This window comes from Scyliorhinus torazame, chromosome 14 (genome assembly GCF_047496885.1).
Source record: "Scyliorhinus torazame isolate Kashiwa2021f chromosome 14, sScyTor2.1, whole genome shotgun sequence".
Lineage (NCBI taxonomy): Eukaryota > Metazoa > Chordata > Chondrichthyes > Carcharhiniformes > Scyliorhinidae > Scyliorhinus > Scyliorhinus torazame.
The window spans coordinates 218,521,241-218,549,018 of record NC_092720.1 but is presented as its reverse complement, the minus strand read 5'-3'; the positions used below and the strand labels follow the sequence as shown (position 1 = coordinate 218,549,018).

General features: G+C 51.3%; 1 protein-coding gene across 1 annotated transcript; it reads left to right on the top strand.

Moving 5' to 3' along the window:
* Positions 1–4,389: 4,389 nt before the first annotated feature.
* On the top strand, positions 4,390–13,984 carry LOC140390521 (zinc-binding protein A33-like). Its single transcript, XM_072475691.1, has 3 exons — positions 4,390–4,825; positions 11,567–11,662; positions 12,887–13,984. The coding sequence occupies exons 1-3, from the start codon at positions 4,475–4,477 to the stop codon at positions 13,160–13,162; spliced, it is 723 nt and encodes a 240-aa protein (XP_072331792.1). The 5' UTR covers positions 4,390–4,474; the 3' UTR covers positions 13,163–13,984.
* The last annotated feature ends 13,794 nt before the right edge of the window (positions 13,985–27,778 follow it).

Below are 27,778 nucleotides of genomic sequence, written 5' to 3'. Positions count from 1 at the left end.
GCAGGAGAGGGCTCCCGCAGTAGAGAGTCAGACCCCGGCGGTAGGAGCAGCTGCCCCGGGAACCATCGAAATAAGTAAAATTTTAGCCCTTTTGCAAGGCTCAGGACAGGTGGCAATGGCAACGGGCCAGGGCCTGCCCGCACCAACACCACAAGAACCCGTATGACTACCCAGGGAGCAGCCTCAGGAAAAAGGGAGCGCAGGGGTAGTTCTAGCCCCAGACCCTGGTCCGGTCCAGGTGCAGGGTCCCATTCTGGAGGCTGCCTCAGGGGCTATTTGCAGTTTAAATCCCTTAAGGTGGGACCCATGCGAACGCCACATCAGTCAATTTAAATTGTTCCACCCCATAAGGACAAAAAGAGCAAGGTGGGGGGAAGACGGGGGGTGGTAGTGGAGAAACCCCCCGTAGAATTAACGACGGTGGGGGAGGTCCCTGACTCCACGGTCACACAACCGGTGACAAGGTGCTGTCCCGAAGGGGCAGTCCCAAAGAAACCGACCGTGCTGCAAGCACCCAGCCCAGGGACAGTAAGGATTCCCAAGCCCTTACCTGTGGGTCAGGTAGCCTGCCTTAGTATAGAGGCTAAGGAGGCGGAGGAAGTGAAGGTATCACCTTGGGCTTGGGAACCAGTCGGGGGACGAGGGAGCAATCGGGTCTCCAAGCCCCCGGTAAGATGGTCCCCATCACACCTCCCTGTCACCCGGTCCCGCAGTAAGGGGGCCCGAGTGGAAGGGAGCGATGAGGGATCACCGAACCCTGTTGGGAAAGGAGAGGCAAGGGGCAGCCCGAACCCCCGGGAGGGGACGGTCTGGCCCGAGCCATTGGACCAAACAGGTGAACTGCCCCAGTTTAGCGGGGCACAGTTTTAATTTGGCCACCCGGAGACGGGTGGCATTGTATATAGCATTCCCCCCCTGTTAGTTCTAATTAGTGTGTAGTTGTGTGTGAAGTATTTAGGATCGTGGGAACACAGAAGCGCCTGGTGCAAGGGTAAAATGATGAAGCACCAGGCACTAGGACCCTGGTGCAGCCGGGCTGTAAAACACAGAACCCCAGACAGGCTGCGGCAACTTCAAAGCAGGAGCTGCTGCTGCCACCGGATAGCGGCAGGCACTAGGACCCTGGGGAGCCGGGCTGTAAACACAGAACCCCAGACAGGCTGCGGCAACTTCAAAGCAGGAGCTGCTGCCGCCACCGGATAGCACCCATGCACTTCAAGGTAGGTAGGGCTGTAGAGGCAAGAATGTGTTTTGTTTTTACAGATGGGGCACCCGACGATGTGGAGTTTGCTGATCTTGGCGATGGTGGGACCGGGAGAACTCCGCAGAGGCGAGACAGAAGAGTCCTTCGACTGACCGGGTTAGGGTGACTGAGGGCAGGCGGGTGTGTTCAACCTGTGAGGGGGACGTTCCTTTGGGGAGACGGTGGTGGCCCAGGAAGCTGAGGCTGGACATGAGGGATCGGTCCTCGGACTGGGAACGGACTGGACAACACCTAACGGACCATCACGGGGTCACCGGGTAGGATCACCGTTTGCGGGGATAAGGGGTGGGCTTCTGACCAGGGCATTTATTTGTGTTCATGGGGATCTACCAAGGCATGTCCACAAGGGGCATTAATCACTTTTGTAAGGTGGTGGCAGAACCCAGGGAACGGGATAAATTGACCGCAGTGGGGAGGGATGTGTAACGCCCAGGGAAGGGATGACTGTAGAAGCTACCGAACTGCTGGTTCAGGTAAAGCGACCCCTGCCCACAGCCCAACCGATCGACCCTCACAACTGTCCGATCACCACCAGGGGGGAGCCTGAGAATGGTTTAGTGTTTGCCCCCACAAAGGAAATGTTGTACAGGGGGTACATTATGCTGCCGCCTCAGTTGGACTAAACCTTTCAGCTGCAGGTATCGACGATGGAGGATAAATGAAGAGCCCTCAACGGGAAGAAGCGAAGTGCAGCCAAGAAAGGAGGATCCTTGATGAAATAAACAGATGCAATTGTAAATAGTTGTATGGATTCGCGGGTCCCAGTTACTTGACTGGGATATATGTACAGGGACCCTTACGTTTGGGGTTCCGGTGAAATGTGTACTTGAGTGGGATATATGTACAGGGACCCTTACGTTTGGGGTTCCGGTGAAATGTGTATATGTTACTGTCTGCTTGAATTAAGTATGGTCTTGTCTTTCCCTTTCATTGAAATCAGGGGTAGCCTAGATTAAGGGAACTGTCTTGGGACTTGTAGTTTCGCATGTTGTTGGGGGGGGACCTACGGTCCACACAAAAGGAAATAATTGCCCTTCACCTGTGTCGATACGGTCCAAGCAGGTAGGGACGTATCGAAGGGGCATCTGTAAGGTTTTCGGGCAATTCGGCCCTTTTGGAGAAACTCAGAGACTGTAAACTGACTTTCCAGCCAAGGGAACAGAACCAGTTTTCCCAGCAGGCTTGGCCCGCTGAGCTGAGTGGGGACATAAGCACATAAATATTTACAAACACCCCCCTAGGAGCTACAAGGAAGAAGGAGCCAGACAACAAGATAACATCAAGACACAGACAAAGGGGCACGGGAATACACAGGAGGCTTGCATGCAAGCAGGACAATGGGATGGTCATAGCCCCATGCAAATGTAAATGACCTGGCCTCCACCAGAGCAGAATCCAATCAACACCCCATCAACATAGCAGCATCTCCGGAGCAGATGGAAGTCTTTGAAAATCTTCAAGGGAGCTCAACCTCGTTATCTCAAAAAACAGACTGGAGGCGGACCTAGGGGAGGTACTCCCATCTCGACAGCTCTGACCGGCTCAAAGGGGGCGGGACCAGCGGGAACTTTAAAACTTACCTTTTCAATGCAAAAGGGGCTGGCCGATCACAGAACAAAGCCAGGTAAAGCAATATAAAAGGGGCTGTGTTTTCAATTGGGGGTCTCTTCGTTCGTGACTCGACCTCTGCACCCCTGACTTGACCTCTGCAGCCTGTGACCGTAAGTACTCCGCAGCAGCTTACGAAACTCCCTTGACTTTAATAGTGGTTGAGGCTTTGGGGAAGGGAACTTGTTTTTGTGCCTTGTGATATTGCTAAAAGCTGTGTAAGCATAAGAATTTTCGTTGTGTCCGCTAGATTACTTTTGAATAGACATAGTGTATATTAGAGCATAAGATTGTATTGTGTTTCTTCTGTTTGATGATTTTGACCTGGGTATTACAATAAACCTTGATTTGATGACAATTGGAGTCGTTTAAATTCTTCAATCTTTCACCAGCGACCTCTGACCAAGTCATTGTTAAAATACTCCTCACCTTAATTCCGGGTTCAGGAATCGAGGGTCATCTTGAGCGATTCACTCAGGACAGACTGCTGGTTAGGGAATAAACAGCAGTGTCCTATTCTCTCTCTTGGGAAAGCTACTCTAGTGGAGTAGGAACCGGGTGGCTGTTGCACCACCGGCAAGAGAGAGAATCACCTGGGTATTGGTAGGGGTCTGGAGATCTGTGTGATATAAGTCTCAGGCTGTCGGTCAGGAATAAACGGCAGGCTTGAATCAGTGCTCTCTTCAGTGGAAGTGTCCCAGTGCGACATCCCCTGGCCTCTGAAGTTTCAGTGCCAGCTGGAGAGAGACACACACAGATATTCAAACCCCAGATATCGGCCCAGTAGTGGAGTAGCGGAGATGGCACCCTCTACAGTTTCAATGAGATCACCTCTCCTTCTAAACTCCAGAGAATTTAGGCCTCGTTTGCTCAGCCTCTTATCGTAGGACACTCTCCTTATCCCAGGAACCAATCTATTAATTGGGGCAGCACGGTAGCATTGTGGATAGCACAATTGCTTCACAGCTCCAGGGTCCCAGGTTCTATTCCGGCTTGGGTCACTGTCTGTGCGGAGTCTGCACATCCTCCCCGTGTGTGCGTGGGTTTCCTTCGGGTGCTCCGGTTTCCTCCCACAGTCCAAAGATGTGCAGGTTAGGTGGATTGGGCATGATAAATTGCCCTTAGTGTCCAAAATTGCCCTTAGTGTTGGGTGGGGTTACTGGGTTATGGGGATAGGGTGGAGGTGTGGACCTTGGGTAGGGTGCTCTTTCCAAGAGCCGGTGCAGACTCAATGGGCTGAATGGCCTCCTTCTGCACTGTAAATTCTATGATTAAGCCTTGGCTATGCGGCCTGCAATATAAGTACATTCTTTCTGATACATGGGGACCTAAACTCCACCCAGCCATCCAGTTACAGGCTCACCGAAATGTTGCATAATTACAGCAAGGCTGGTTTAGTTTTTGTATTCCAACTCCCTTGAAATAAAGGCCAACATGCCATTTGCCTCCCTAATGGCTCACTGAACTTACGTGTCAACCTGCTGCATTCCTTCTACGAATACACCCAAGTCTCTTTGCGCATAAAAGCACACAAGGCTTAACGCCTTTTAAAAATGTTCAGCTCACACCCGGTCACGATGGAAGGCTCCCTGAAGGAAATGAATGAACCAAGTCTGGTTATTCAACAATCCATTTCTGCTCATCACAATTGCCTGTCCTGTTCTGAGATGTACTTATTGCCACTGGAGCCAGCGGCAGCGACTGACAAGTGGCCCAATTGATACGGGACCGCCAATTTTCAACTGGGTTGGACCTGAGCAACCCTCCGAGATGTCCAACTTTTGGGAGATGCTGAGAAACGATCAGAGGAAGGAGCTGTGCAGCCTCCACAAGGAGAAGGTGAAATTGTTTTGCAAAACGGACAATCAGCTCATCTGTGTTGTTTGCCAGAGTTCAAAAAGCCACCAAACCCACGGGTTGCTGCCGCTGGAAGAAGCTGCTGAAGAGTTTAAGGTGAGGAGATACTGTGTAAAGCAGAGGGACCTAACAGAATCGATCCTGATCACAATGGTGTTCATTGACTTGGGGTTGAGGCCTGGCTGTCAATACTTAAGACATTTTTGATACTGTGTTTGTATTTATGTCATTACAGAGCCATTAGTAATAATAATAATCGCTTATTGTCACAAGTAGGTTTCAATGAAGTTACTGTGAAAAGCCCCTAGTCACCACATTCCGGCGCCTGTTCGGGGAGGCTGGTCCGGGAACTGAACCCGTGCTGCTGGCCTTGCTCTGCATTACAAGCCAGCTGTCTTTGCCCACTGTGCTAAACCAGCCCATTACTTGGGCTGCGAGTTGTATTGTTGTTTTCGGAGGCCAGGGATAAAACGTGCAAGTGTTAGATTGATTAATGTAGACGAGCCCTTCAACTGCCTGATCCAGATCTGAAGCAGTTAGTGCCAGCATGAATCGTTCTATCACCGACACCTCTCCAACAGCCTTTGGCAATATGGTAAAATAACCGGGATCATGAAACAGGCAGATCCATTTTTCCGGGCCTTTTCCGAAAGAACTGCCCAAACAGAGGCAGCTTTAACAGGAATAAGCAATTTGGAAGTGTGGGAAAATACATTTATTTTGAATCCGTAAGGAGGTAGTGGGCATGATTTAACGTGCAAAATCAGAGTTTCATTTCAGGCACGTGTAGCATGGTCTGCCTCAGTGCCAGTAGCGCCAAGAACAACTCCGCTATCAAGCAGGACTCCGGTGAGGAACGCCCCGACAAGGCCGTACTTACCTCATTTCCTGAACTAACCAGCTCAGCTCGTCAGTGCAGGAAGAGATCGGGGTGGAGTTTAAAAACGGTAGCATAGTGGTTAGCACTGTTGCTTCACAGCTCCAGGGTCCCAGGTTCGATTCCCGGCTTGGGTGACAGTCTGTGCGGAGTCTGCACGCTCCCCCTGTGTCTGCGTGGGTTTCCTCCGGGTGCTCCGGTTTCCTCCCACGGTCCAAAGATGTGTAGGTTAGGTGGATTGGCCATACTAAATTGCCACTTAGTGTCCAGGGATGTGCGGGTTAGATGGGGTTGCAGGGATAGGGCATGATCAATTGCCCTGAGTGTTCAAACGAAAGGTGAGGTGGGGTTACTGGGTTACGGGATAGGATGGCGGCGTGGGCTTTCCAAGGGCCGGTGCAGACTCGGTAGGCCGAATGGCCTCCTTCTGCACTGTAAATTCTATGATTCAATGATTCTACGATCTCTTGACTCTCCTCAGATGCCAAATCATGGCCTCCGGACTCCTCCCACTTCCCCAACTTACCTCTTAGGAGGTCCTCAAGCCTCCCACCCCCTCCTGAGAGCAGGCCGCTACCAGGTCCGATCCTAGCACAGGCAATCTAGCATCAGGGCACTTTGGCACTTCCAGCCTGGCATTCCCGGCAGTGCACCCGCCAGTGTGCCAGGGTGACAGTGATCGGTGCCATGTTGGCAGTACCAAGCGGGAATGCTAAGGTACGACCCTGCCCAGAGCCCGACTACCCGGGAGTCTCCGATGCCCTGGGAGACATCCCCAGGTGCCATTATGCCTGGTCCACGTTTGTGTGTACCAGTGCTAAATGGCGGCATGGCGAGCTCTCCCAGGTGTTTGTTCTTGGGCCTCGGGAGAATCGTGAGGCAACATTTGTAAATGAGCCGACTGGCCCGCTTAAATATGTTAATCTGGATCTTGCCCCGCGAGGGCGAGATTCAAAATGCGACGTCTCATAAGATCTCATTCGATCCGGCGACACATTCCGGGAAACGTAAATCTCGCGAGAACGCCTCTCAAGAAATTTAGCGATCTTGTTGCGTCACCGAGATCTAATGAGATCTCCCATGTCACAAAAAAATTGGTGGTGTGGTGAATAGAGAGGACAGCCCGAGTTTATAGGGTGACATAAATGGGCTGGTGAGATGGGCAGAATGGTGGCAAATGGAATTTAACCATGAAAAGTGCGAGGTAATGCATTTTGGGAGTACTGACAAGACAAGCGAATATACAGGGAAGGGCCGGATGCTCCGAAGTACAGAGGATCAGAGGGATCATGGTGTGCATGTCCATAGATCTCTGAAGGCAGAAGGACAGGTCGGTAAGGTGGTTAAGAAGGAAGACTTTATTCCCTGAGCAGAGACTATAAGAGCGGGAGGTTTGCATGGCGTTTATTAGGCCACAGTTGGAGTACTGTGTGCAGTTGTGGTCGCCACACTACAGGAAGGATGTGATTGTACTGGAGGGGGTGCAGAGGAGATTCACCAGGATGTCACCTGGACTGGAGCATGTCAGCAATGGAGGGAAGCTGGTTAGGCCGGGGCGGTTCTCCTTAGAGCAGAGGCAGCTGTGGGGGAAGAGGGGGAGACCTGATAGAGATGTACACAACAATGAGTGACATCGGGTAGATAGGAAGAAACTTTTCCCCTTAGTAGAGGAGTCAATAACCGGGGCATAGATTTAAATTCGGGGCAGGTGATTGAGAGGGGATTTTGAGGAAAAGTTTTTACATCCAGAGGGTGGTTGGAATCTGGAGCTCACTGCCTGAAAGGGTGGGGGAGGCGGGAACATTTAAGAAGCATTTAGATCAGCACTGAAAATGCCAGAGCATACAAGGCTACATTTGATCTGAGTTAGATTTATTGTCACGTGTACAGTGAAAAGTATTGTTTTGCATACAGTCCAGACAGATCGTTTCATACATGAAAAAATACAGGACATACATAAATACCCAATGTAAATACAGACACACAGGCATTGGGTGAAGCACACAGAGTGTAGTGCGACTCAGTGGAGAAGATGTGTGGAGAGGTCAGTTCGGTCCATGAGGGTCATTCAGGAGTCTGGTAACAGCAGGGAAGAAGCTGTTTTTGAACCTGTCAGTGCCTGTTCTCAGACTTTTGTATCTCCTGCCCGGTGGAAGAGGTTGGAAGTAAGAATAACCCTGGTGGGAGGGGTCTTTGATTATGCTGCCCGCTTTCCCCAGGCAGCGGGAGGTGTAAATGGAGTCAATGGATGGGAGGCGGCTTCATGTGATGGACTCGGCTGTGTTCAAGACTCTGTGTAATTTCTTTTCATCTTGGGCCGAGCAGTTGCCATACCAGGCTGTGATGCAGCCAGATAGGATGCTTTCTATGGTGCATCTATAAAAATTAGTAAGAGTCAATGTGGACATGCTGAATTTCCTTAGTTTCCTGAGGAAGTATAGGCGCTGTTGTGCTTTCTTGGTGGTAGCGTCAACGTGGGTGGACCAGGACAGATTGTTGGAGATGTGCACACCTAGGAATTTGAAACTGTTAACTATCTCCACCTCGGCCCCGTTGATGCTGACAGGGGTGTGTACGATCCTTCACTTCCTGAAGTTAATAACCAGCTCCTTAGTTTTGCTGATGTTGAGAGAGAGATTGTTGTCATAACACAACACCACTAGGCTCTCTATCTCCCTCCTGTATTCTGACTCATTGTATGAATCTGACCCACTACGGTCATGTCATCAGCAAACTTGTCGATGGAGTTGGAGCCACATTTTGCCACACAGCCGTGTTTGTATAGGGAGTAGAGTAGGGGGCTAAGTACGCAGCCTTATGGGGCCCCGGTATTGAGGACTATTGTGGAGGAGGTGTTGTTGTTTATCCTTGCTGGTTGTTGTCTATGGGTCAGGAAGTCGATGATCCAATTGCAGAAGGAGGAGCCAAGTCATAGGTTTTGGGGTTTTATGAGATTGGCCGGGATTATGGTGTTGATGGCAGGGCTGTAGTCAATGAATAGGAATCTGATGTAGGAGTCCTTGTTGTCGAGATGCTCCAGGGTGAGTGTCGGGCGAGGGAGAAGGTGTCTGCTGTGGACCGGTTGTGGCGTTATGCGAATTGCAGTGGATCAAGGGGTTCTGGGAGTGTGGAGTTGATGTGTCTCATGACCGACCTCTCGAAGCCCTTCATAATGATCGATGTCAAGGCAACTGGACAGTTGCTGTTGAGGCACATTGCCTGGTACGTCTTTGGCACCGCTGTGATAGTTTCTTTAACCTCGGAACGGAGTAGGGAGAGGTTGCAGATGTCCGCGAACACACCCGCCAGTTGGTCCACGCAGGATCTGACTGCACAACCAGGGACTCCGTCAGGACCCGTTGCTTTCCAAGGGTTCACTTTCAAGAAGGCCGCCAAGTGCTGGGAAATGGGATTGGAATAGATTAGGTCCCAATGGCCGGCACAGTCACGGTGGGCTGAAGGGTCTCGTTCTGTGGTGTAAAACTCTGTAACTATGATTAAACAAATCAGACCAGCGGTAAAAGTGTTTTCATTATTATCAAAAGAAATCTAAAACTGGGGAAAACAATAGCATTTGCAACTTTTGCTGGTCGATGAGATTGCGATAGCATTATTGAAGGTCAGGGCAAGTCATGTCGATATGCACCCCCCTCAGCTCTCATACGGGCTATTGATCCCTGTAATCTCCCAGGTCGAATGAAACTTTTGACTCCCCTTGTTAGTGTACACCCTGTCTACATCTGTGAAAAATATTCATTGAGCCTGCCTCCACTGCTCCCCGGGCGGAGGCGGGGGCGGGGGGGGGGGGGGGGGGGGGGGGGGGGGGGGGGGGGGGGGGAGAGTTCCAAAAATTCACTCTCTGAGAGGACAAACATTTCCTATCTCCATCTTCAATGTGAGAGGTCTTATTTTTAAACTATGTCCCTAAGTTCTAATGACGTCCACTGTATGGTTGCTTACCAAAGAGAAGCAGGACAACAGGGTCAACAGGAGAATAAGTGGAACGATACTTCATTTCTCACAAGCTATTCCAGTCAACATATCCTCAATGTTAACTCCATGCCTCAGACCACAGATTGGCTTGCAAAGCAAATGGAGATCAGATGGTTCCTATGGACAGCAGCTGATCCCTCGTTCCAACTTTACCACCAGACAGCAATCTGCAAATCCACCCCAAACTGCTGAATGTGAAGAAGAAGAGACCTCATAAAATTCTGGAGAGTTCCACATAGGGCAGGAAGAGTCAATTCGGCCTCTAAATGTTTGTCCTACCATTCAATCAAATCCTGGCTGGTCTGGGTCTTAACTCTAGTCAATTATTTGATTTTATGATCCTTAATGTCAAAAATCTATCAAACTCCATTATGACAGATGAAATTAAAATCTGGATTTAAAAATCTAATGTTGTTTAAAAGAAAAAATCTGGCTCACAGGTCTGCATGTCAGTCAAGATCCACAGCGACATGATGGCACTGCAATGGCCTAGCAAGCCACTCCGTCAAGGGCAATTAGGGGTGGTCAAACACTCAGTTTGGGTTCTGCCAGAGTCATTCAGCTCCTGACCTCATTACAGCCTTGGTTCAAAAGTGGTCAACAGAGCTGAATATCAGAAGTGAGGAGAGAGTGACTGCCCTTGACATCAAGGTAGCATTCGACCGAGTATGGCATTGAGGAACCCTAGCTAAACTGGAGGGAATGGGAATCAGGGGGAAAACTCTCTGCTGGTTGGAGTCATACCCGGCACAAAGGAAGATGTTGTGGTGGTTGGAGGTCAATTGTTGCAGCATCAGGACATCACTGCAGGAGTTCCTTAAGGTACAGCAGTTCCTCAGGGTAGTGTCCTTAGCCCAACCATCTCCAGCTCCTTCACCTTCCATCCATCATAAGGTCAGAAGTGGTGATGTTTGGTGATGACTGGACAATATTCAGCACCATTCATGACTCCCCAGATAATGAAGCAGTCCATGTCCAAATGTAGCAAGACCTGGACAATATCCAGGCTTGGGCTGACAAGTGGCAAGTTACATTCACGTTACACAAGTGCCAGGTAATGACCATCTCCTACAAGAGAGGATCTAACCAACGGCCTTGACATTCAATGGCATTACATCACTGAACCCCCCCAATCAACATCTGGGGTTACCGTTAACCACAAACTGAACTGGACTAGCCATATAAATACTCTGGCTATCAGAACAGGTTGGAGATTAGGAATCCTACGGCAAGTAACTCAGCTTCTGACTCCTCAAAGCTTGTCCACCGTCTAGAAGGCACAAGTCAGGAGTGAGATGATAAACTCTCCATTTGTCTGGATCAGCTCAGCTCCAGCACTGAAGAAGCTCAACACCATCCAGGACAAAGCAGCCCCGCTTGATTGGCGTCCCTTCCACAAACATTCACTCCCTCCACCTCCGATGGACAGTGTCAGCCGTGTGCACCATCGACAAGATTCACTGCAGGAACTCACCGAGGTTCCTCAGGCAGCACCTTCCAAACCCACGGCCACCACCATCTAGAAGGACAAGAGCAGCAGATACCTGGGATCGCCCCCACCTGGAGGTTCCCCTCCAAGTCACTCCCCATCCTGACTGGGAAATATATCGGCCGTTCCTTCAGTGTCACCGGGTCCAAATCCTGGAGCTCCCTCCCTAACAGCACGGTGGGTGTACCTACACCTCAGGGACTGCAGCGGCTTCAAGACGGCAGCTCAGCACCACCTTGTCAAGGGGCAATTAGGGATGGGCAATAATGTTGGTCTAGTCAGTGGGCCCCACATTCTGGAATTGAATTTTGAATTTGTTCTGGCCGGGACAGCAGTGCTCACATCCCAGTGAATAGAAAACAGGAACCTATTCATTTTCTATATTCAAGACAGTGAGAATTTCCATTGTATAAACCAAATGGAATTTAATTTTCAGATATTTATGGTATGCTCATGTTAATTGATGTTCTTTATTCAGGCGAAGCTGCGAACCTTCCTGAAGCCAGTCCAGGACAAGAAGAAGGACTGTAACGCTGTGAGAAGTGATTATGAGAAAATATTAAACCACATTCAGGTACTTTTGATGTCACTCTTTCTTTTTCTTTGACCAGTTCAATATTCAGTTCAAGATTAGGTGGATTTATGAGCAGCAGGGTAACACAGTGGTTAGCACTGTTGCTTCACAGCTTCAGGGTCCCAGGTTCGATTCCCGGCTTGGGTCACTGTCTGTGCGGAGTCTGCACGTTCTCCCCGTGTCTGAGTGGGTTTCCTCCGGGTGCTCCGGTTTCCTCCCACAAGTCCAAAGATGTGCAGGTTAGGTGGATTGGCCGTGCTAAATTGTCCTTCGTCTCCAAAAGGGTTAAGAGGGGTCATTGGGTTAGGGGGATAGGGTGGAAGTGAGGGCTTAAGTGGATCGATGCAGACTCGATGGGCCGAATGGCCTCCTTCTGCACTGTGTTCTATGTTCTATTCGTCACCAAAATAAAATGTCACTTCAGCAAATCTCCATGTTCTGGTAAAACCCGAGTTCAATACTATACAGCAACACAATCCTCAGTGTTTTGAAATTAATTTAAGGGATGTGGGTATCGCTGAGGGCACAGAGCCAACTACATTGGTGTAGGTCTGGAGTCACATGTAGGCCAGACCAGGTAAGGACGGCAGATTTCCTTCCCTAAAGGGCTTAGTGAACCAGATGGATTTTTAGGACAATCGACAATGGTTTCATGGTCGTCATCAAACTTTTAATTCCAGATTTTATTGAATACAAATTTCACCACCTGTCCTGGTGGGATTTGAACCTGGGTCACTGGAGCATTTCCCTGGCTCTTTTAATTACTAGTTCAGCGACAATCCCACTGCCTCCCCGAAGAGAGGGTTTTACTCTCGGGGCGACACGGTGGCTCAGTGGTCAGCATTGCAGCCTCACAGTGCCAGTGACCCGGGTTTAATTCCGGCCTTGGGTAACTTCCTGTGCGGAGTTTGCACGTTCTCCCCGTGTCTGCGTGGGTTTCCTCCGGGTGCTCTGGTTTCCTCCCACAGCCCAAAGGTGTGCAGGTTAGGTGGATTGGCCATGCAAAATTGCCCCTCAGTGTCCAAACGGTTAGGTAAGGTTACAGGGATAGGGCAGAGGATTGGGCCCAGGTAAGGTGCTCTTTCAGAGGGTCGGTGTCGATTTGATGGGCCGAATGGGCTCCTTCTGCACTGCAGGGATTCTATGAATTTTCTTATGAAGAAAACTGCACAACGTTTTTGGAATGTTCATTTCTATTAATCAACCTCCGTCCTCTTTCTCCAGGACCAAGGTACAAATGCAGAGAAACAGATCAACGCCCAATTTGAGAAACTTCACCAGTTTCTCCGTGAGGAAGAGAGGATTGTATTGGAAGGTCTGAAACTGGAGAAAGAGGAAAAGAGTCAGGAGATGAAGGAGAGGATTGAGAAGATAACGGAGGACATCTCATCGCTTTCCGCTGCTGTTCAGGATATTGAACAAGAGCTGAGGGAACAAGACAACATCAAGTTTTTAATGGTAGCTCTTCATCTGTTTTTTTTTTCTTTGTCGCTTCCTTGACACCGTGTCCGAGATCATGCAGGTTGGCTAAAAGAAAACCTGAAACCTTGCCAGTTACGAGAACTGAAGGCTGACAGATCTGCTGAGAATTCCCGGAATTTCCTGAATTGTTCGGAATACGTCCCTGCTGACTCCGACACGTCAACTGCCATTTCAAGCTCCAACGAGCGTTGATTGACAGAAGGAGGTTCCCCGTCTCATTCGGGCCTATTACGATCCCGGACCAGATCCCAACAGTTGCTAGGATACCGGATAGAAACCCCAATATTCTATTTAACCTGTATGACTGTGAGGAAAGTGTACTTCGCTGCAGGAGTGATTTCACCCACAAACAGGGATATGGCATATTAAAACAAACTTTATTACTAACACAGTCTCAATACCTTTAACCTTTTCAATACAAATAGCTTTCAATTATCAGTTGAACAATGTTTCTGAATACAGTGACACAATAACCCTTAACCGCTATCTTTACTCCCACTCAAACAAACCCATCTCAAACCAAAATCCACTTTGAAATACAGTTAGAACACTCAGAAATATTTGCTGTAAAGGGATAAACCACTTTGAGAGAGTGATATCCCTCAGGAACCAGCTGCAGTTTCTTGCCTGTCTCAACGTATTTCTTAACCTGCCAACCCTTTTCACCGGCAGATCTTTAACTCACTGTCTTGAGGTCAGCTGCTTCTGGCCTGTCCCCAGTCAAAGCTTTAACTGAACTGTTTAGGAAAGACACCGCTCGTGTGTCCACAGGCAGATCTTTAACTGAACTGTGTTGGGAGCAGCTGCTTGTCTTCTGTTCAGATCCCAACCTAACTGCACTGAAACCCCAGAAACTGCTTCAGTCCTGGCTCCTCCCATTAACTCCATCACCTTGCAAAGCTGAACACAGTGGCCGCAATCTTCCGGCCACACTGTGCCAGAAAAACATTTCCCTGCGGTGCCGTGTGCGGTGAAAGCCGGGAGCCCCCACTCCCAGTATCTACCCGGCTCGCCATGCTTTGTGACATTCAAAGCAATCTCGCGAGACATTACAAGGTGAATCCCGCCCGCGATGGCCTCTGGCGGCCGCGCCATGCAACATGGCGCCGGTCGTGGGTGGATCCGGTCTGCCAAAAACTGCCACCATGTAACCAACCTCGCCACCCCCCCGGACCACCCCCCACCAGTCCCCGCTGCCCCTGCTGAAGCCCCCTCTGACAGTGGAACAGCCCCCTCTCCCGACTGTGGTGGCGTCCCCCCGACTGAGACCGCAGCCGCCACGCGATATCCCTGAATGGTGCGAGCACGCGCGAGCGATGCCGTCGGGGACTCGGCCCATTGGGGACGGAGCATCAGGAGAGGGCCTCAGGTGACATCCTGAGGCCGTCCTGACAGCGTGCGGCGTACTCCCCGAGTGTGCCATTTTTGAGGCGGTGGAGCATCGCAAACATGGTGAACGTGTATTCTCCGGCCGATCGCCGAATGCGATTTTGGCGTCAGCGATCGGAGAATCCAGCCCCATTTAAAATGGCGTCCCAATCTCTCGCTGCAACAGGGGGTACTGGCGACGCAAGCCCTCTTTAGGCCCCTTATTCAACACATGTTTCTCAGCGCTCGAGTGCCAGGAAACACGTGGTTAAATGTGCTCGCACGGGGACTTTGTTTCCTTCGAATTACCTCTCCTCAGGGAACCCCCTTAATATAAGCATAAATACATGAGCCCAAACTTTTGCAATGCTTTAATTGCACTTCTGGCTGCCTTGCAAACAGGATTTTTAAAAACACGACTGCAGCGGTCATACGCACCGTAACCCAGACTTTTCATGCTGACTGCACCAAATATATACACGATAATATATCTGAAATCCCCACATTATAACTTGAGAGGGCGCAACTCCACATCATGTGTGACTGACCAGGAGTCTCTCCCGCTCTTACCACCGGCCATTGGCACGTTTGGAAGGATTTACAGGTGAACAATCAGCCTGTTTGGCCACGTTTTGAACGCACCTTTCTTGGCCGTCAGGTCCGAAGGTGGGACTCGAACCTGGAATTTCTGACTCAGAGCCAGGGACCTGACCCACTGCACCACAAGACCTCCCAGTAACCAATGGTTGATCCCTCACTCTGAGATTGTGATCCCTAGTTCTATTCTCCCCAACCAGGGCAAACATTCTCCCAATATACACTCTGGGCAGGATTTTCCAGTCCCCTCTGTTGCCAGGATCATCCACTCCCACTGAAAGTCATTGGCTGGGCCACCGAATCTACCGTGGCGGGTCTCACCTCGACAGGCCACAACATCATGGAATGTTCCAGTCCAGCCCGTGGAATTTTCCAGTCCAGCCAGTGGAATGTTCCAGTCCAGCCCGTGGAATTTTCCAGTCCAGCCAGTGGAATATTCCAGTCCAGCCAGTGGAATGTTCTAGTCCAGCCAGTGGAATGTTCTAGTCCAGCCAGTGGAATGTTCCAGTACAGCCAGTGGTATTTTCCAGTCCAGCCCGTGGAATATTCCAGTCCAGCCAGTGGAATATTCCAGTCCAGCCAGTGGAATATTCCAGTCCAGCCCGTGGAATGTTCTAGTCCAGCCAGTGGAATTTTCCAGTCCAGCCAGTGGAATGTTCCAGTCCAGCCAGTGGAATGTTCCAGTCCAGTCAGTGGAATGTTCCAGTCCAGCCAGTGGAATGTTCTAGTCCAGCCAGTGGAATTTTCCAGTCCAGCCCGTGGAATGTTCTAGTCCAGCCAGTGGAATTTTCCAGCCCAGCCAGTGGAATGTTCCAGTCCAGCCAGTGGAATGTTCTAGTCCAGCCAGTGGAATGTTCTAGTCCAGCCAGTGGAATGTTCTAGTCCAGCCAGTGGAATGTTCTAGTCCAGTCAGTGGAATGTTCTAGTCCAGCCAGTGGAATGTTCTAGTCCAGTCAGTGGAATGTTCTAGTCCAGCCAGTGGAATGTTCTAGTCCAGCCAGTGGAATGTTCTAGTCCAGCCAGTGGAATGTTCTAGTCCAGTCAGTGGAATGTTCTAGTCCAGCCAGTGGAATGTTCCAGTCCAGTCAGTGGAATATTCCAGTCCAGCCAGTGGAATGTTCTAGTCCAGCCAGTGGAATGTTCTAGTCCAGCCAGTGGAATGTTCCAGTCCAGTCAGTGGAATGTTCCAGTCCAGCCAGTGAAATGTTCTAGTCCAGTCAGTGGAATGTTCCAGTCCAGCCAGTGGAATGTTCTAGTCCAGCCAGTGGAATGTTCTAGTCCAGCCAGTGGAATGTTCCAGTCCAGCCAGTGGAATGTTCTAGTCCAGCCAGTGGAATTTTCCAGTCCAGCCAGTGGAATGTTCCAGTCCAGCCAGTGGAATGTTCTAGTCCAGCCAGTGGAATGTTCTAGTCCAGCCAGTGGAATGTTCCAGTCCAGCCCGTGGAATGTTCCAGTCCAGCCAGTGGAATGTTCCAGTCCAGCCAGTGGAATGTTCCAGTCCAGCCAGTGGAATGTTCCAGTCCAGCCAGTGGAATGTTCCAGTCCAGCCAGTGGAATGTTCCAGTCCAGCCAGTGGAATGTTCTAGTCCAGCCAGTGGAATGTTCCAGTCCAGCCAGTGGAATGTTCCAGTCCAGCCAGTGGAATGTTCCAGTCCAGCCAGTGGAATGTTCCAGTCCAGCCAGTGGAATGTTCTAGTCCAGTCAGTGGAATGTTCCAGTCCAGCCAGTGGAATGTTCCAGTCCAGCCAGTGGAATGTTCCAGTCCAGCCAGTGGAATGTTCCAGTCCAGCCAGTGGAATGTTCCAGTCCAGCCAGTGGAATGTTCCAGTCCAGCCAGTGGAATGTTCCAGTCCAGCCAGTGGAATGTTCCAGTCCAGCCAGTGGAATGTTCCAGTCCAGCCACTGGAATGTTCTAGTCCAGTCAGTGGAATGTTCCAGTCCAGCCAGTGGAATGTTCCAGTCCAGTCAGTGGAATGTTCTAGTCCAGCCAGTGGAATGTTCTAGTCCAGCCAGTGGAATATTCCAGTCCAGTCAGTGGAATGTTCCAGTCCAGTCAGTGGAATGTTCTAGTCCAGCCAGTGGAATGTTCTAGTCCAGCCAGTGGAATGTTCTAGTCCAGCCAGTGGAATGTTCCAGTCCAGCCAGTGGAATGTTCTAGTCCAGTCAGTGGAATGTTCTAGTCCAGCCAGTGGAATGTTCCAGTCCAGTCAGTGGAATGTTCTAGTCCAGCCAGGGGAATGTTCCAGTCCAGCCAGTGGAATGTTCCAGTCCAGTCAGTGGAATGTTCTAGTCCAGCCAGGGGAATGTTCCAGTCCAGCCAGTGGAATGTTCCAGTCCAGCCAGTGGAATGTTCCAGTCCAGTCAGTGGAATGTTCTAGTCCAGCCAGGGGAATGTTCCAGTCCAGTCAGTGGAATGTTCCAGTCCAGCCAGTGGAATGTTCTAGTCCAGTCAGTGGAATGTTCTAGTCCAGCCAGTGGAATGTTCTAGTCCAGCCAGTGGAATGTTCTAGTCCAGCCAGTGGAATGTTCCAGTCCAGCCAGTGGAATGTTCCAGTCCAGTCAGTGGAATGTTCCAGTCCAGCCAGTGGAATGTTCTAGTCCAGCCAGTGGAATGTTCTAGTCCAGCCAGTGGAATGTTCCAGTCCAGCCAGTGGAATGTTCCAGTCCAGTCAGTGGAATGTTCCAGTCCAGTCAGTGGAATGTTCCAGTCCAGCCAGTGGAATGTTCCAGTCCAGCCAGTGGAATGTTCTAGTCCAGTCAGTGGAATGTTCTAGTCCAGCCAGTGGAATGTTCTAGTCCAGCCAGTGGAATGTTCTAGTCCAGCCAGTGGAATGTTCTAGTCCAGCCAGTGGAATGTTCCAGTCCAGCCAGTGGAATGTTCCAGTCCAGTCAGTGGAATGTTCCAGTCCAGCCAGTGGAATGTTCCAGTCCAGCCAGTGGAATGTTCTAGTCCAGTCAGTGGAATGTTCCAGTCCAGTCAGTGGAATGTTCCAGTCCAGCCAGTGGAATGTTCCAGTCCAGCCAGTGGAATGTTCCAGTCCAGCCAGTGGAATGTTCCAGTCCAGTCAGTGGAATGTTCTAGTCCAGCCAGTGGAATGTTCTAGTCCAGTCAGTGGAATGTTCCAGTCCAGTCAGTGGAATGTTCTAGTCCAGCCAGTGGAATGTTCTCGTCCAGTCAGTGGAATTTTCCAGTCCAGCCAGGGGAATGTTCTCGTCCAGTCAGTGGAATGTTCTAGTCCAGCCAGTGGAATGTTCTAGTCCAGCCAGTGGAATGTTCCAGTCCAGCCAGTGGAATGTTCTAGTCCAGCCAGTGGAATGTTCCAGTCCAGTCAGTGGAATGTTCTAGTCCAGCCAGGGGAATGTTCTCGTCCAGCCCGTGGAATGTTCTAGTCCAGTCAGTGGAATGTTCTAGTCCAGCCAGTGGAATTTTCCAGTCCAGCCAGTGGAATGTTCTAGTCCAGCCAGTGGAATGTTCTAGTCCAGCCAGTGGAATGTTCTAGTCCAGCCAGTGGAATGTTCTAGTCCAGCCAGTGGAATGTTCCAGTCCAGCCAGTGGAATGTTCTAGTCCAGTCAGTGGAATGTTCTAGTCCAGCCAGTGGAATGTTCTAGTCCAGCCAGTGGAATTTTCCAGTCCAGCCAGGGGAATGTTCTAGTCCAGTCAGTGGAATGTTCTAGTCCAGCCAGTGGAATGTTCCAGTCCAGCCAGTGGAATGTTCTAGTCCAGCCAGTGGAATGTTCTAGTCCAGCCAGTGGAATATTCCAGTCCAGCCAGTGGAATGTTCTAGTCCAGTCAGTGGAATGTTCTAGTCCAGTCAGTGGAATGTTCTAGTCCAGCCAGTGGAATGTTCCAGTCCAGCCAGGGGAATGTTCTAGTCCAGCCAGTGGAATGTTCCAGTCCACCCAGTGGAATGTTCTAGTCCAGTCAGTGGAATGTTCTAGTCCAGCCAGTGGAATGTTCTAGTCCAGCCAGTGGAATGTTCCAGTCCAGCCAGTGGAATGTTCCAGTCCAGCCAGTGGAATGTTCTAGTGCAGCCAGTGGAATGTTCTAGTCCAGCCAGTAGAATGTTCTAGTCCAGCCCGTGGAATTTTCCTGGTCAGCCAGTGGCATGCATCACCACAGGATCCCATCCCTCTACCAATGGGAAGGGCAGGAAAATCCCAGCCCTCGTCTACTCAATTTTTCCTGTTATGGTACCTGAACCAGATCCCAATTCATATTGAGGCCCCAACTATTTTTCAATTTGTAAACTGTGAGGAAAGGCATCTTCACTCCAGGAGCGATTCCACTGACGAGTATTAAAGGAAACTTTATTATTCACACAGAATTTATCGCATTGTAATCCAAGAAAAAAATGCCTTTTTATAATAGTTAAACAGTTCTATAAAAACAACGTAAGGTCTTTTCTAAATTTGTGAAAAGATTAGTGTATTTTGATGATGTCATCCACACACCCAGTTAGTTACACACCCAGTTACACACCCAGTTACACACACACAGTTACGCACACACACACACCCAGTTACACACCCAGTTACACACACACACACCCAGTTACACACACGGTTACGCACACAGACAGTTACACACACAGTTACACACACACAGTTAAACACAGTTACACACACAGCTACACACACAGTTACGCACAGACACACAGTTACACACACACAGTTACACACACAGTTACGCACACAGACACACACAGTTACGCACACAGACACACACAGTTACGCACACAGACACACACAGTTACGCACACAGACACACCCAGTTACACACACACAGCTACACAGTTACACACACACAGCTACACACACACAGTTACACACACACAGTTGCACACACACACACAGTTACAGTTACACACACAGCTACACACACACAGTTACACACACACACACAGTTACACACACACACAGTTACACACACACAGTTACAGTTACACACACAGCTACACACACACAGTTACACACACACACACAGTTACACACACACAGTTACACACACACAGTTACACACACAGTTACGCACACAGACACACACAGTTACGCACACAGACACACACAGTTACGCACACAGACACACACAGTTACGCACACAGACACACCCAGTTACACACACACAGCTACACAGTTACACACACACAGCTACACACACACAGTTACACACACACAGTTGCACACACACACACAGTTACAGTTACACACACAGCTACACACACACAGTTACACACACACACACAGTTACACACACACACAGTTACACACACACAGTTACACACACACAGTTACACACACAGTTACACACACACACAGTTACACACACACAGTTACAGTTACACACACAGCTACACACACACAGTTACACACACACAGTTACACACACACACAGTTACACACACACACAGTTACACACAGACAGACTTTGGATGAAAAACAGTTTCTGAGAATCTGCTCCGGTTCTAAACCGGATCTGGAAAAGGGGCGGGGCCGAGGGGTGGTGACATCATCCCTGACATCACAATGATTTGACCCCGTGATCAGGGTCAGAGGCAGAGGTCAGGGGTCAGAAACCGCCATTGACAATAGGTTGTCACTAAATGTGTTTGTTTAATTTGAAAATTGTAAAATCCCAATCAGACTGTAAATAAAAACAACACAAATAAAAATGTCAGAATTAAAATGAAAAAGAAATGAAATATCATGAACTTTCCCTTGCATTGTAGTGCCACTTTCAGCCAGAAGATGGTGATGTTGAGCTGTACAAAGGTCAGTGAAGTTTTACGGGGCAGTATCGCCACCTGCTGCTGGATACCTGGTACTGGCAAGAATACCAAAAACCCAAAATGCTTAAACACTCGCTGATCAGACAATTCAGGCAGGACCTTTCTTCACAACTGAAAGAGAATTGGATCAGAAACAAAGGAGGGAAAATAAACACTATCCTGAACTTTCCACTCCTATGTTGCTGTCACACGCCAAGACCCTATCGGGAAATTCCACCCAGCCGGTCTGGACAATATTCCAAAAAGCCCAGGTTGGGAGAGTGAATTTCCCAGTTTGGGATCCTGCTGTGTGTCAGGAGCTGAATTCAAAAATCTGGGCCTGGATTCCGAATACAGAGAGGATAAGAATGACCTCCTGGTTAGGGCAGCACGGTGGCGCAGTGTTAGCACTGCAGTCTCAGCAAAGCTGAGGTCCCAGGTTTAATCCCGGCTCTGGGTCACTGATCCGTGTGGAGTTTGCACAATCTCCCCGTGTTTGCATGGGTTTCGCCCCCACGACCCAAAGATGTGCAAGGTAGGTGGATTGAACACGCTAATTTGCCCCGTAATTGGAAAAAATGAATTGGGTACTCTAAATTTATATTTAAAAAAAGAATGACCTCCTGGTTTAATAACTGGGACATTGGTGGATAGTTAGATTGGGAGAATGAAAGTGAAATTAGACAGAGCAACACCACCTCCCCCTGGCTGACAATGGTATTACAGCAATAAAATTGGATTTTTGAAAATCAGTGCAGCAGCTCCTGGTGAGACTGGAACAACTTGGGCGTCATTCTCCGACCCCCCAGCGGGTCGGAGAATGGCCGTTGGCCGCCGTGAATCCCGCCCCCGCCCCCGCCTAAGTCGCCGGTACCGGAGATTGGGCAGGGGCGGGAATCGGGCCGCGCCGGTTGGTGGGACCCCCCGCTCAATTCTCCGGCCCCGATGGGCCGAAGTCCCGTCCAGAAATTACCTGTCCCGCCGCCGTAAATTAAAGCTGGTATTTACCGGCGGGACCAGGCGGCGTGGGAGGGCTCCGGGGTCCTGGGGGGGGGGCGCGGGGCGATCTGACCCCGGGGGGTGCCCCCACGGTGGCCTGGCCCGCGATCGGGGCCCACCGATCCGCGGGCGGGCCTGTGCCATGGGGGCACTCTTTCCCTTCCACCACCGCCACGGCCTCCACCATGGCGGAGGCGGAAGTGACTCTCCCCACTGCGCATGCGCGGGAAACTGACAGCGGCCGCTGACGCTCCCGCGCATGCGCCGCATTTCCGCGCCAGCTGGCGGGGCAACAAGCGCCATTTCTGCCAGCTGGCGGGGCGGAAATCACTCCGGCGCCGGCCTAGCCCCGACATTGAGGGGCTAGGCCGCCAAAGATGCGGAGCATTCCGCACCTTTGGGGCGGCGCGATGCCCGTCTGACTGGCGCCGATTTGGGCGCCAGTCGGCGGACATCGCGCCGTTCGGGGAGAATTTCGCCCCATGTTTCCCTGTTCAATTAACCAGCAGATCAAATTCATCACAAAAACAGAAAGTTCTGGAAAAATGTACAGCAGTTTCATTTTCCTGTTTGTCTGCACGTTCTCCCTGCGTCTGCGTGGGTTTCCTCCGGGTGCTCCGGTTTCCTCCCACAGTCCAAAGACGTGCAGATTAGATGGATTGGCCATGATAAATTGTCCTTAGTGACCAAAAAGATTAGGAAGGGTTATTGGGTTACAGGGATAGGGTGGATGTGTCACACCCAGGACCCACATCACACTGCAGCTAAGCTCCCAGCAGACACACACTGCCCAGCCTCACCCCCATCTGTAGGACCTGCCCACACACAAGCCACTAAGCATAGAGGCGATTGGAGGCACACGGTGACCCTCTCCACTCCACGACCATGTGCCACCCTGCTGGTGGGATAGCACACGGCCCACCCAGTGAGGAGACCCACACTAAACCCCACTGGAGGAAACCGGACACAGGCCAGAGAGCCTGTCGCTGACACCGGTTTCGTCACCCACCGGTACCCCTGTCGACAGGGATGATCGGTGAGGATAGAGCCTCCCCACATCACAGGCCCTGTCCCTCCTCCCTACACTCCACCTTCCCTGTCCCTCCTCCATTCCCTGTGGCTCCTCCCTTCCCTGTCCCTCCTCCCCTCACTCCATCCCACTACCCCAGCTTCTCCTCCCTCCCTCCGAGGGTCCTACCAGCATCACCACAGGGTGTTGGCGCTGGGTTGGCAGTATCAGCGGGTCTTGTCCGCGGGACGGAGGATGATGACGACTCGCTGGGAGATGAGCTCTGGATCTCCTCATCGTTTGACACAGTCTGACTCCTGCCTTTAGGATCACATTCCACTGTCCGCCCGGGTCATCCCTGCATGTGTGCCGGCCAATCCGCCTCACAGGCCCATATAGCTTGTGGGGAGGGGGTTTGGGGAGATAGTGAGTGGTAACGGCTCACTCACTGGGTAAGCTGACATACACGGAGGCCTCACACTTCTGGCCCTGTTTCCTGCCACCTCTCACTGAGGGGGACCCCAGGTGGGACGTTCAAGTGTCCTGGGGCCCTGCCCCCGCCGTACATTCCAGAAGCTCGATCCCTGTCCGGACTACAGCTGCTTCCTGGGATCGGGCAGCCCTCCGACCGCCCGCTCCCTCGGGAGTCCCTGCCTCCACCTGATGTGCTGCAGCCTGTGTGAAGTGAGCACCAGAAGGTGACCCAGGAGCCTCTTCACTAAAATGCCCCCCGAGGTGATAGTCTCTGTGATGGTGGAGGGTGCAGGTGACAGCAGTGACGAGAAGTCGCTGTCTTCCCCGGACTGGTGCTCCGGGGTGTTCTGGGGATGTGGCTGGTGTAAGGTTTTCGGGCAATTCGGCCTTTTGGAACTGCCCAAGCATAAAAACTCAGAGACTGTAAACTGACTTTTCAGCCAAGAGAACAGAACCAGTTTTCCCAGCAGACTTGGTCCGCTGAGCTGAGTAGGGACATAAGTACATAAATATTCACAAACCCCCCTAGGAGCTACAAGGAAGAAGGAGCCAGACAACGAGATAACATCAAGACACAGACAAAGGGGCACGGGAATACACAGGAGGCTTGCATGCAAGCAGGACAATGGGATGGTCATAGCCCCATGCAAATGTAAATAGCCTGGTCTCCACCAGAGCAGAATCCAATTAACACCCCATCAACATAGCGAGGTGAGAAGAACAGCCATCTCCGGAGCAGTTGGAAGACACTGAAATTCTTCACAAGAGAGCTTAACCTCGTTATCCTAGGAAACAGACTGTCTGGGTTCAGCATTTTGCGCTGGAAAAGCCCCTGTAAGATGAGCGGTAGAAAAAACCAAGTTGGAGGCGGACCTGGGGGAGGTACTCCAATCTTGACAGAAGCTACCGGCAGAAACTCACTGGAAGGAGGGGGCGGGGCCAGCGCCAAATTCAAATCGCGCAGGTCTGCCTAGCTGGAAGGAGGCGGACCTGCGAGGAATACCCGGAAACATACAGCTCTGACCGGCTCAAAGGGGGCGGGACCAGCGGGAACTTCAAATCTTACCTTTTTCAATGCAAAAGGGGCTGGCCGATCACAGAACAAAGCCAGGTAAAACAATATAAAAGGGGCTGTGGTTTCGATTGGGGGTCTCTTCGGTTCTTGGCTCGACCTCTGCACCTCTGACTTGACCTCTGCAACCTGTGACCGTAAGTACCCTGCAGCAGCTTGCGAAACTCCCTTGACTTTAATAGTGGTTGAGGCTTTGGGGAAGGGAACTTGATGTGTGTTTTGTGCTATTGCTAAAACTGTGTAACCATAAGATTTTTCGTTGTGTCCGTTAAAGTACTTTTTGAATAGACTTAGTTTGTGTTAGAGTTTAAGATTTTATTATATTTTCTTCTGTTGATGATTTTGACCTGGGTTTTGCAATAAACCTTGATTTGCTGATAATTGGAGTCGTTTAAATTCTTCAATCTTTCACCAGCGATCTCTGACCAAGTCATTGTTAAAATATTCCTCACCTTAATTCCGGGTTCGAGAATCTAGGGTCATCTTGAACAATTCACTCAGGACAGGCTGCTGGTTAGGTAATAAACAGCAGTGTCCTATTCTCTCTCTTGGGAAAGCTACTCTAGCGAAGTAGGAACCGGGTGGGTGTTGCACCACCGGCAAGAGAGAGAATCACCTGGGTATTGGTAGGGGTCTGAAGATCTGTGTGATATAAGCCTCAGGCTGCCGGTTAGGGATAAACGGCAGGCTTGATTCAGTGCTCTCTTCAGTGGAAGTGTCCCAGTGCGGCATCCCCTGGCCTCTGAAGTTTCAGTGCCAGCTGGAGAGAGACACACACAGGTACTCAAACCCCAGATATCGGCCCAGTAGTGGAGTAGCAGAGATGGCACCCTCTACAATGGCGACCGCGGCAGGACCCCGGTGGTTTGGAGTATGTGACTTGGCAGAGGGGGTGAGGGAACGAAGTAAAATGGAGGAGAGAATCTCCTCGTATTTGTGGCAAAAGGTCAACCTCACCAAACCTTGGGTCTCAGAATTAATCAATGCAGAGCAACCGGTAATGGCAGCGGCTGCATGGACAGACAGCAAGGCGCACAAAAGGCACTTGGAGAAGGCAGTTTGGCTGGTTTGCCTGTCCGAGCAGGTAGTCAAGACAGAGGATAGGGTCGAAGAGTTAGAGCAGGAGTTGAGAGAAGTGAGGGCCAGCGCAGGGGACAGCGCTAGCGCAGCGGAACGACTGCGGGAAGAAATGGCAGAAATGAAACAGGAAAGCGAGTCTAACCGGTGTGAGAAGGACTATCTCCACTGCCAGATAGTGGAGGGTAAAGAAAAGGAACGGAGGCTCCAGGAACTCTATGCTCGGAGTACAGAGCAGTGTAGGAAGCTGGAGGGGAAGTTCCGGGATATCCAGGCACCATACCGAGTGGCTCGCGAGGAAGTAGGGGATTGTGCCCATGGGCCGTGCCAGGCAAGAATAACGGAGTTGGAGGAGGCCTTGTCCAAGGTCAGGGGACAGATACACCTGGTAGGTCCAGGGGGGTCCCCAAGGGGCAAGGTGCTCCTCGCAGCGGATGATTCCCCACAGGCCAAGGGGAATAGACCGCCTCCTGAGGCACCGGGATTGTGCCCGGGTCGGCAGGGGGGGATCGGAATGCACGTTCAGGGGCAAGTCCAAGGGGGGTCGGCAGGGTACCCCCAGCTGGAGGCGTGTCCGCCTGGTTTCGTATGTGGGTCCCCATGGGATGGGGACAGACCGCTGCCTGGGATGCCAGTGATGGGGCCGGATCAGCAGGTAGGGTCTGGACCGCCCGGTCAGGGGCAGGTCCAAGGGGGGTCAGTGGTGTATCCCCAGATAGCGGCGTCTCCCATATGGGTAGCTAGCCCGGGGACAGGGGGGCTACCCAACGGGGCAGGAGAGATGGACAGTGGGGAGGAGGAGCAGGAACCCCAGGTAGGGCAGATGTGCCCTGTCCGGCAAAGAAGGTATGGTCCCCCGGCGGGGATGGCAAATAGGGGACCGGTTGAGGGCGACATCATCGTTCCTCATGGGGCATCCGCGCTCAGGGGGATGGTGGCCCACGTTCCCAGACTAACTCCAAAAGGGGATCCGTCGCTTCATTTTATGGAGGTGGAACAGACAGCCAGCATCAATGACTGCGACGAAGGGGAGCAAATAAAGATGCTCCTGATGACCCTAGATGCACAGTTATGCAGGACCGTGACCTCTGGGAATGGGGGAAGACCGGACACATGGGCGGCAGCGCAGACTGCTGTTCTGGAGGCGATGGGCTTGAATCTGGGGAGCCCTTTCATGAGGGTGGGGGAAACCAAGCAGCAGCCCGGGGAATCTCCCACCATGTTCGCAGACAGACTGTGGACTGTTTATATGGAGGCATGCGGGGTTCCCGCGGATAGACGGAATCTAGGGGAAAGAACCGCCCACTGGCTGAAGACCCTAGTTGCCAACTGTCTCCCTAACGTTAGGGCAAAAGCCGAACACTGGTTCGACCCGCAGACCCCGGCCCTTAATGAGGAAGAGGTCCTTAGGAAACTTACCCTCGCATATCGTAATGGGGAGAGGGGTGAGGACAAGCCCCTTAAGGGTAGAGTGCACGAAATCGTGCCAGCAGCCCCTAAGAGAGAGTGGAAGCATGAGGGCACCCGGACCTCCGACAAGAAACCGGTATGCTACGGGTGTGGGAAGGCCGGGCATTTCAAGAGGGAATGTAAAAACCCCAGCAAGCAGGAGAGGGCTCCCGCAGTAGAGAGTCAGACCCCGGCGGCAGGAGCAGCTGCCCCGGAAACCTTCGAGGTAAAGAAACTTTTAGCCTCTTTGCAGAGCCTAGCAGCTGGGTCGGGACAGGTGGCAATGGCAACGGGCCAGGGCCTGCCCGCACCCACACCACAAGAACCCGTATGACTACCCAGGGAGCAGCCTCAGGAAAAAGGGAGCGCAGGGGTAGTTCTAGCCCCAGACCCTGGTCCGGTCCAGGTACAGGGTCCCATTCTGGAGGCTGCCTCAGCGGCTATTTGCAGTTTAAATCCCTTAAGGTGGGACCCATGCGAACGCCACATCAGTCAATTTAAATTGTTCCACCCCATAAGGGCAAGAAAGAGCAAGGTGGGGGGAAGACTGGGGGTGGTAGTGGAGAAACCCCCCGTAGAATTAACGACGGTGGGGGAGGTCCCTGACTCCACGGTCACACAACCGGTGACAAGGTGCTGTCCCGAAGGGGCAGTCCCAAAGAAAACGACAGTGCTGCAAGCACCCAGCCCAGGGACAGTAACGATTCCCAAGCCCTTACCTGTGGGTCAGGTGGCCTGCCTTAGTATAGGGGCTAAGGAGGCGGAGGTATCACCTTGGGCTTGGGAATCAGTCAGGGGACGAAGGAGCAATCGGGTCTCCAAG

What these genes read in the sequence shown, in the direction of transcription:
- LOC140390521 (XM_072475691.1), top strand. Translation starts at nt 4,475, where the DNA reads ATGAACCAAGTCTGGTTATTCAACAATCCATTTCTGCTCATCACAATT. An exon ending in AAGCTGCTGAAGAGTTTAAG is followed by an intron (nt 4,826 to 11,566) that starts GTGAGGAGATAC and finishes TTCTTTATTCAG; the next exon opens with GCGAAGCTGCGAACCTTCCT. An exon ending in AAATATTAAACCACATTCAG is followed by an intron (nt 11,663 to 12,886) that starts GTACTTTTGATG and finishes CTCTTTCTCCAG; the next exon opens with GACCAAGGTACAAATGCAGA.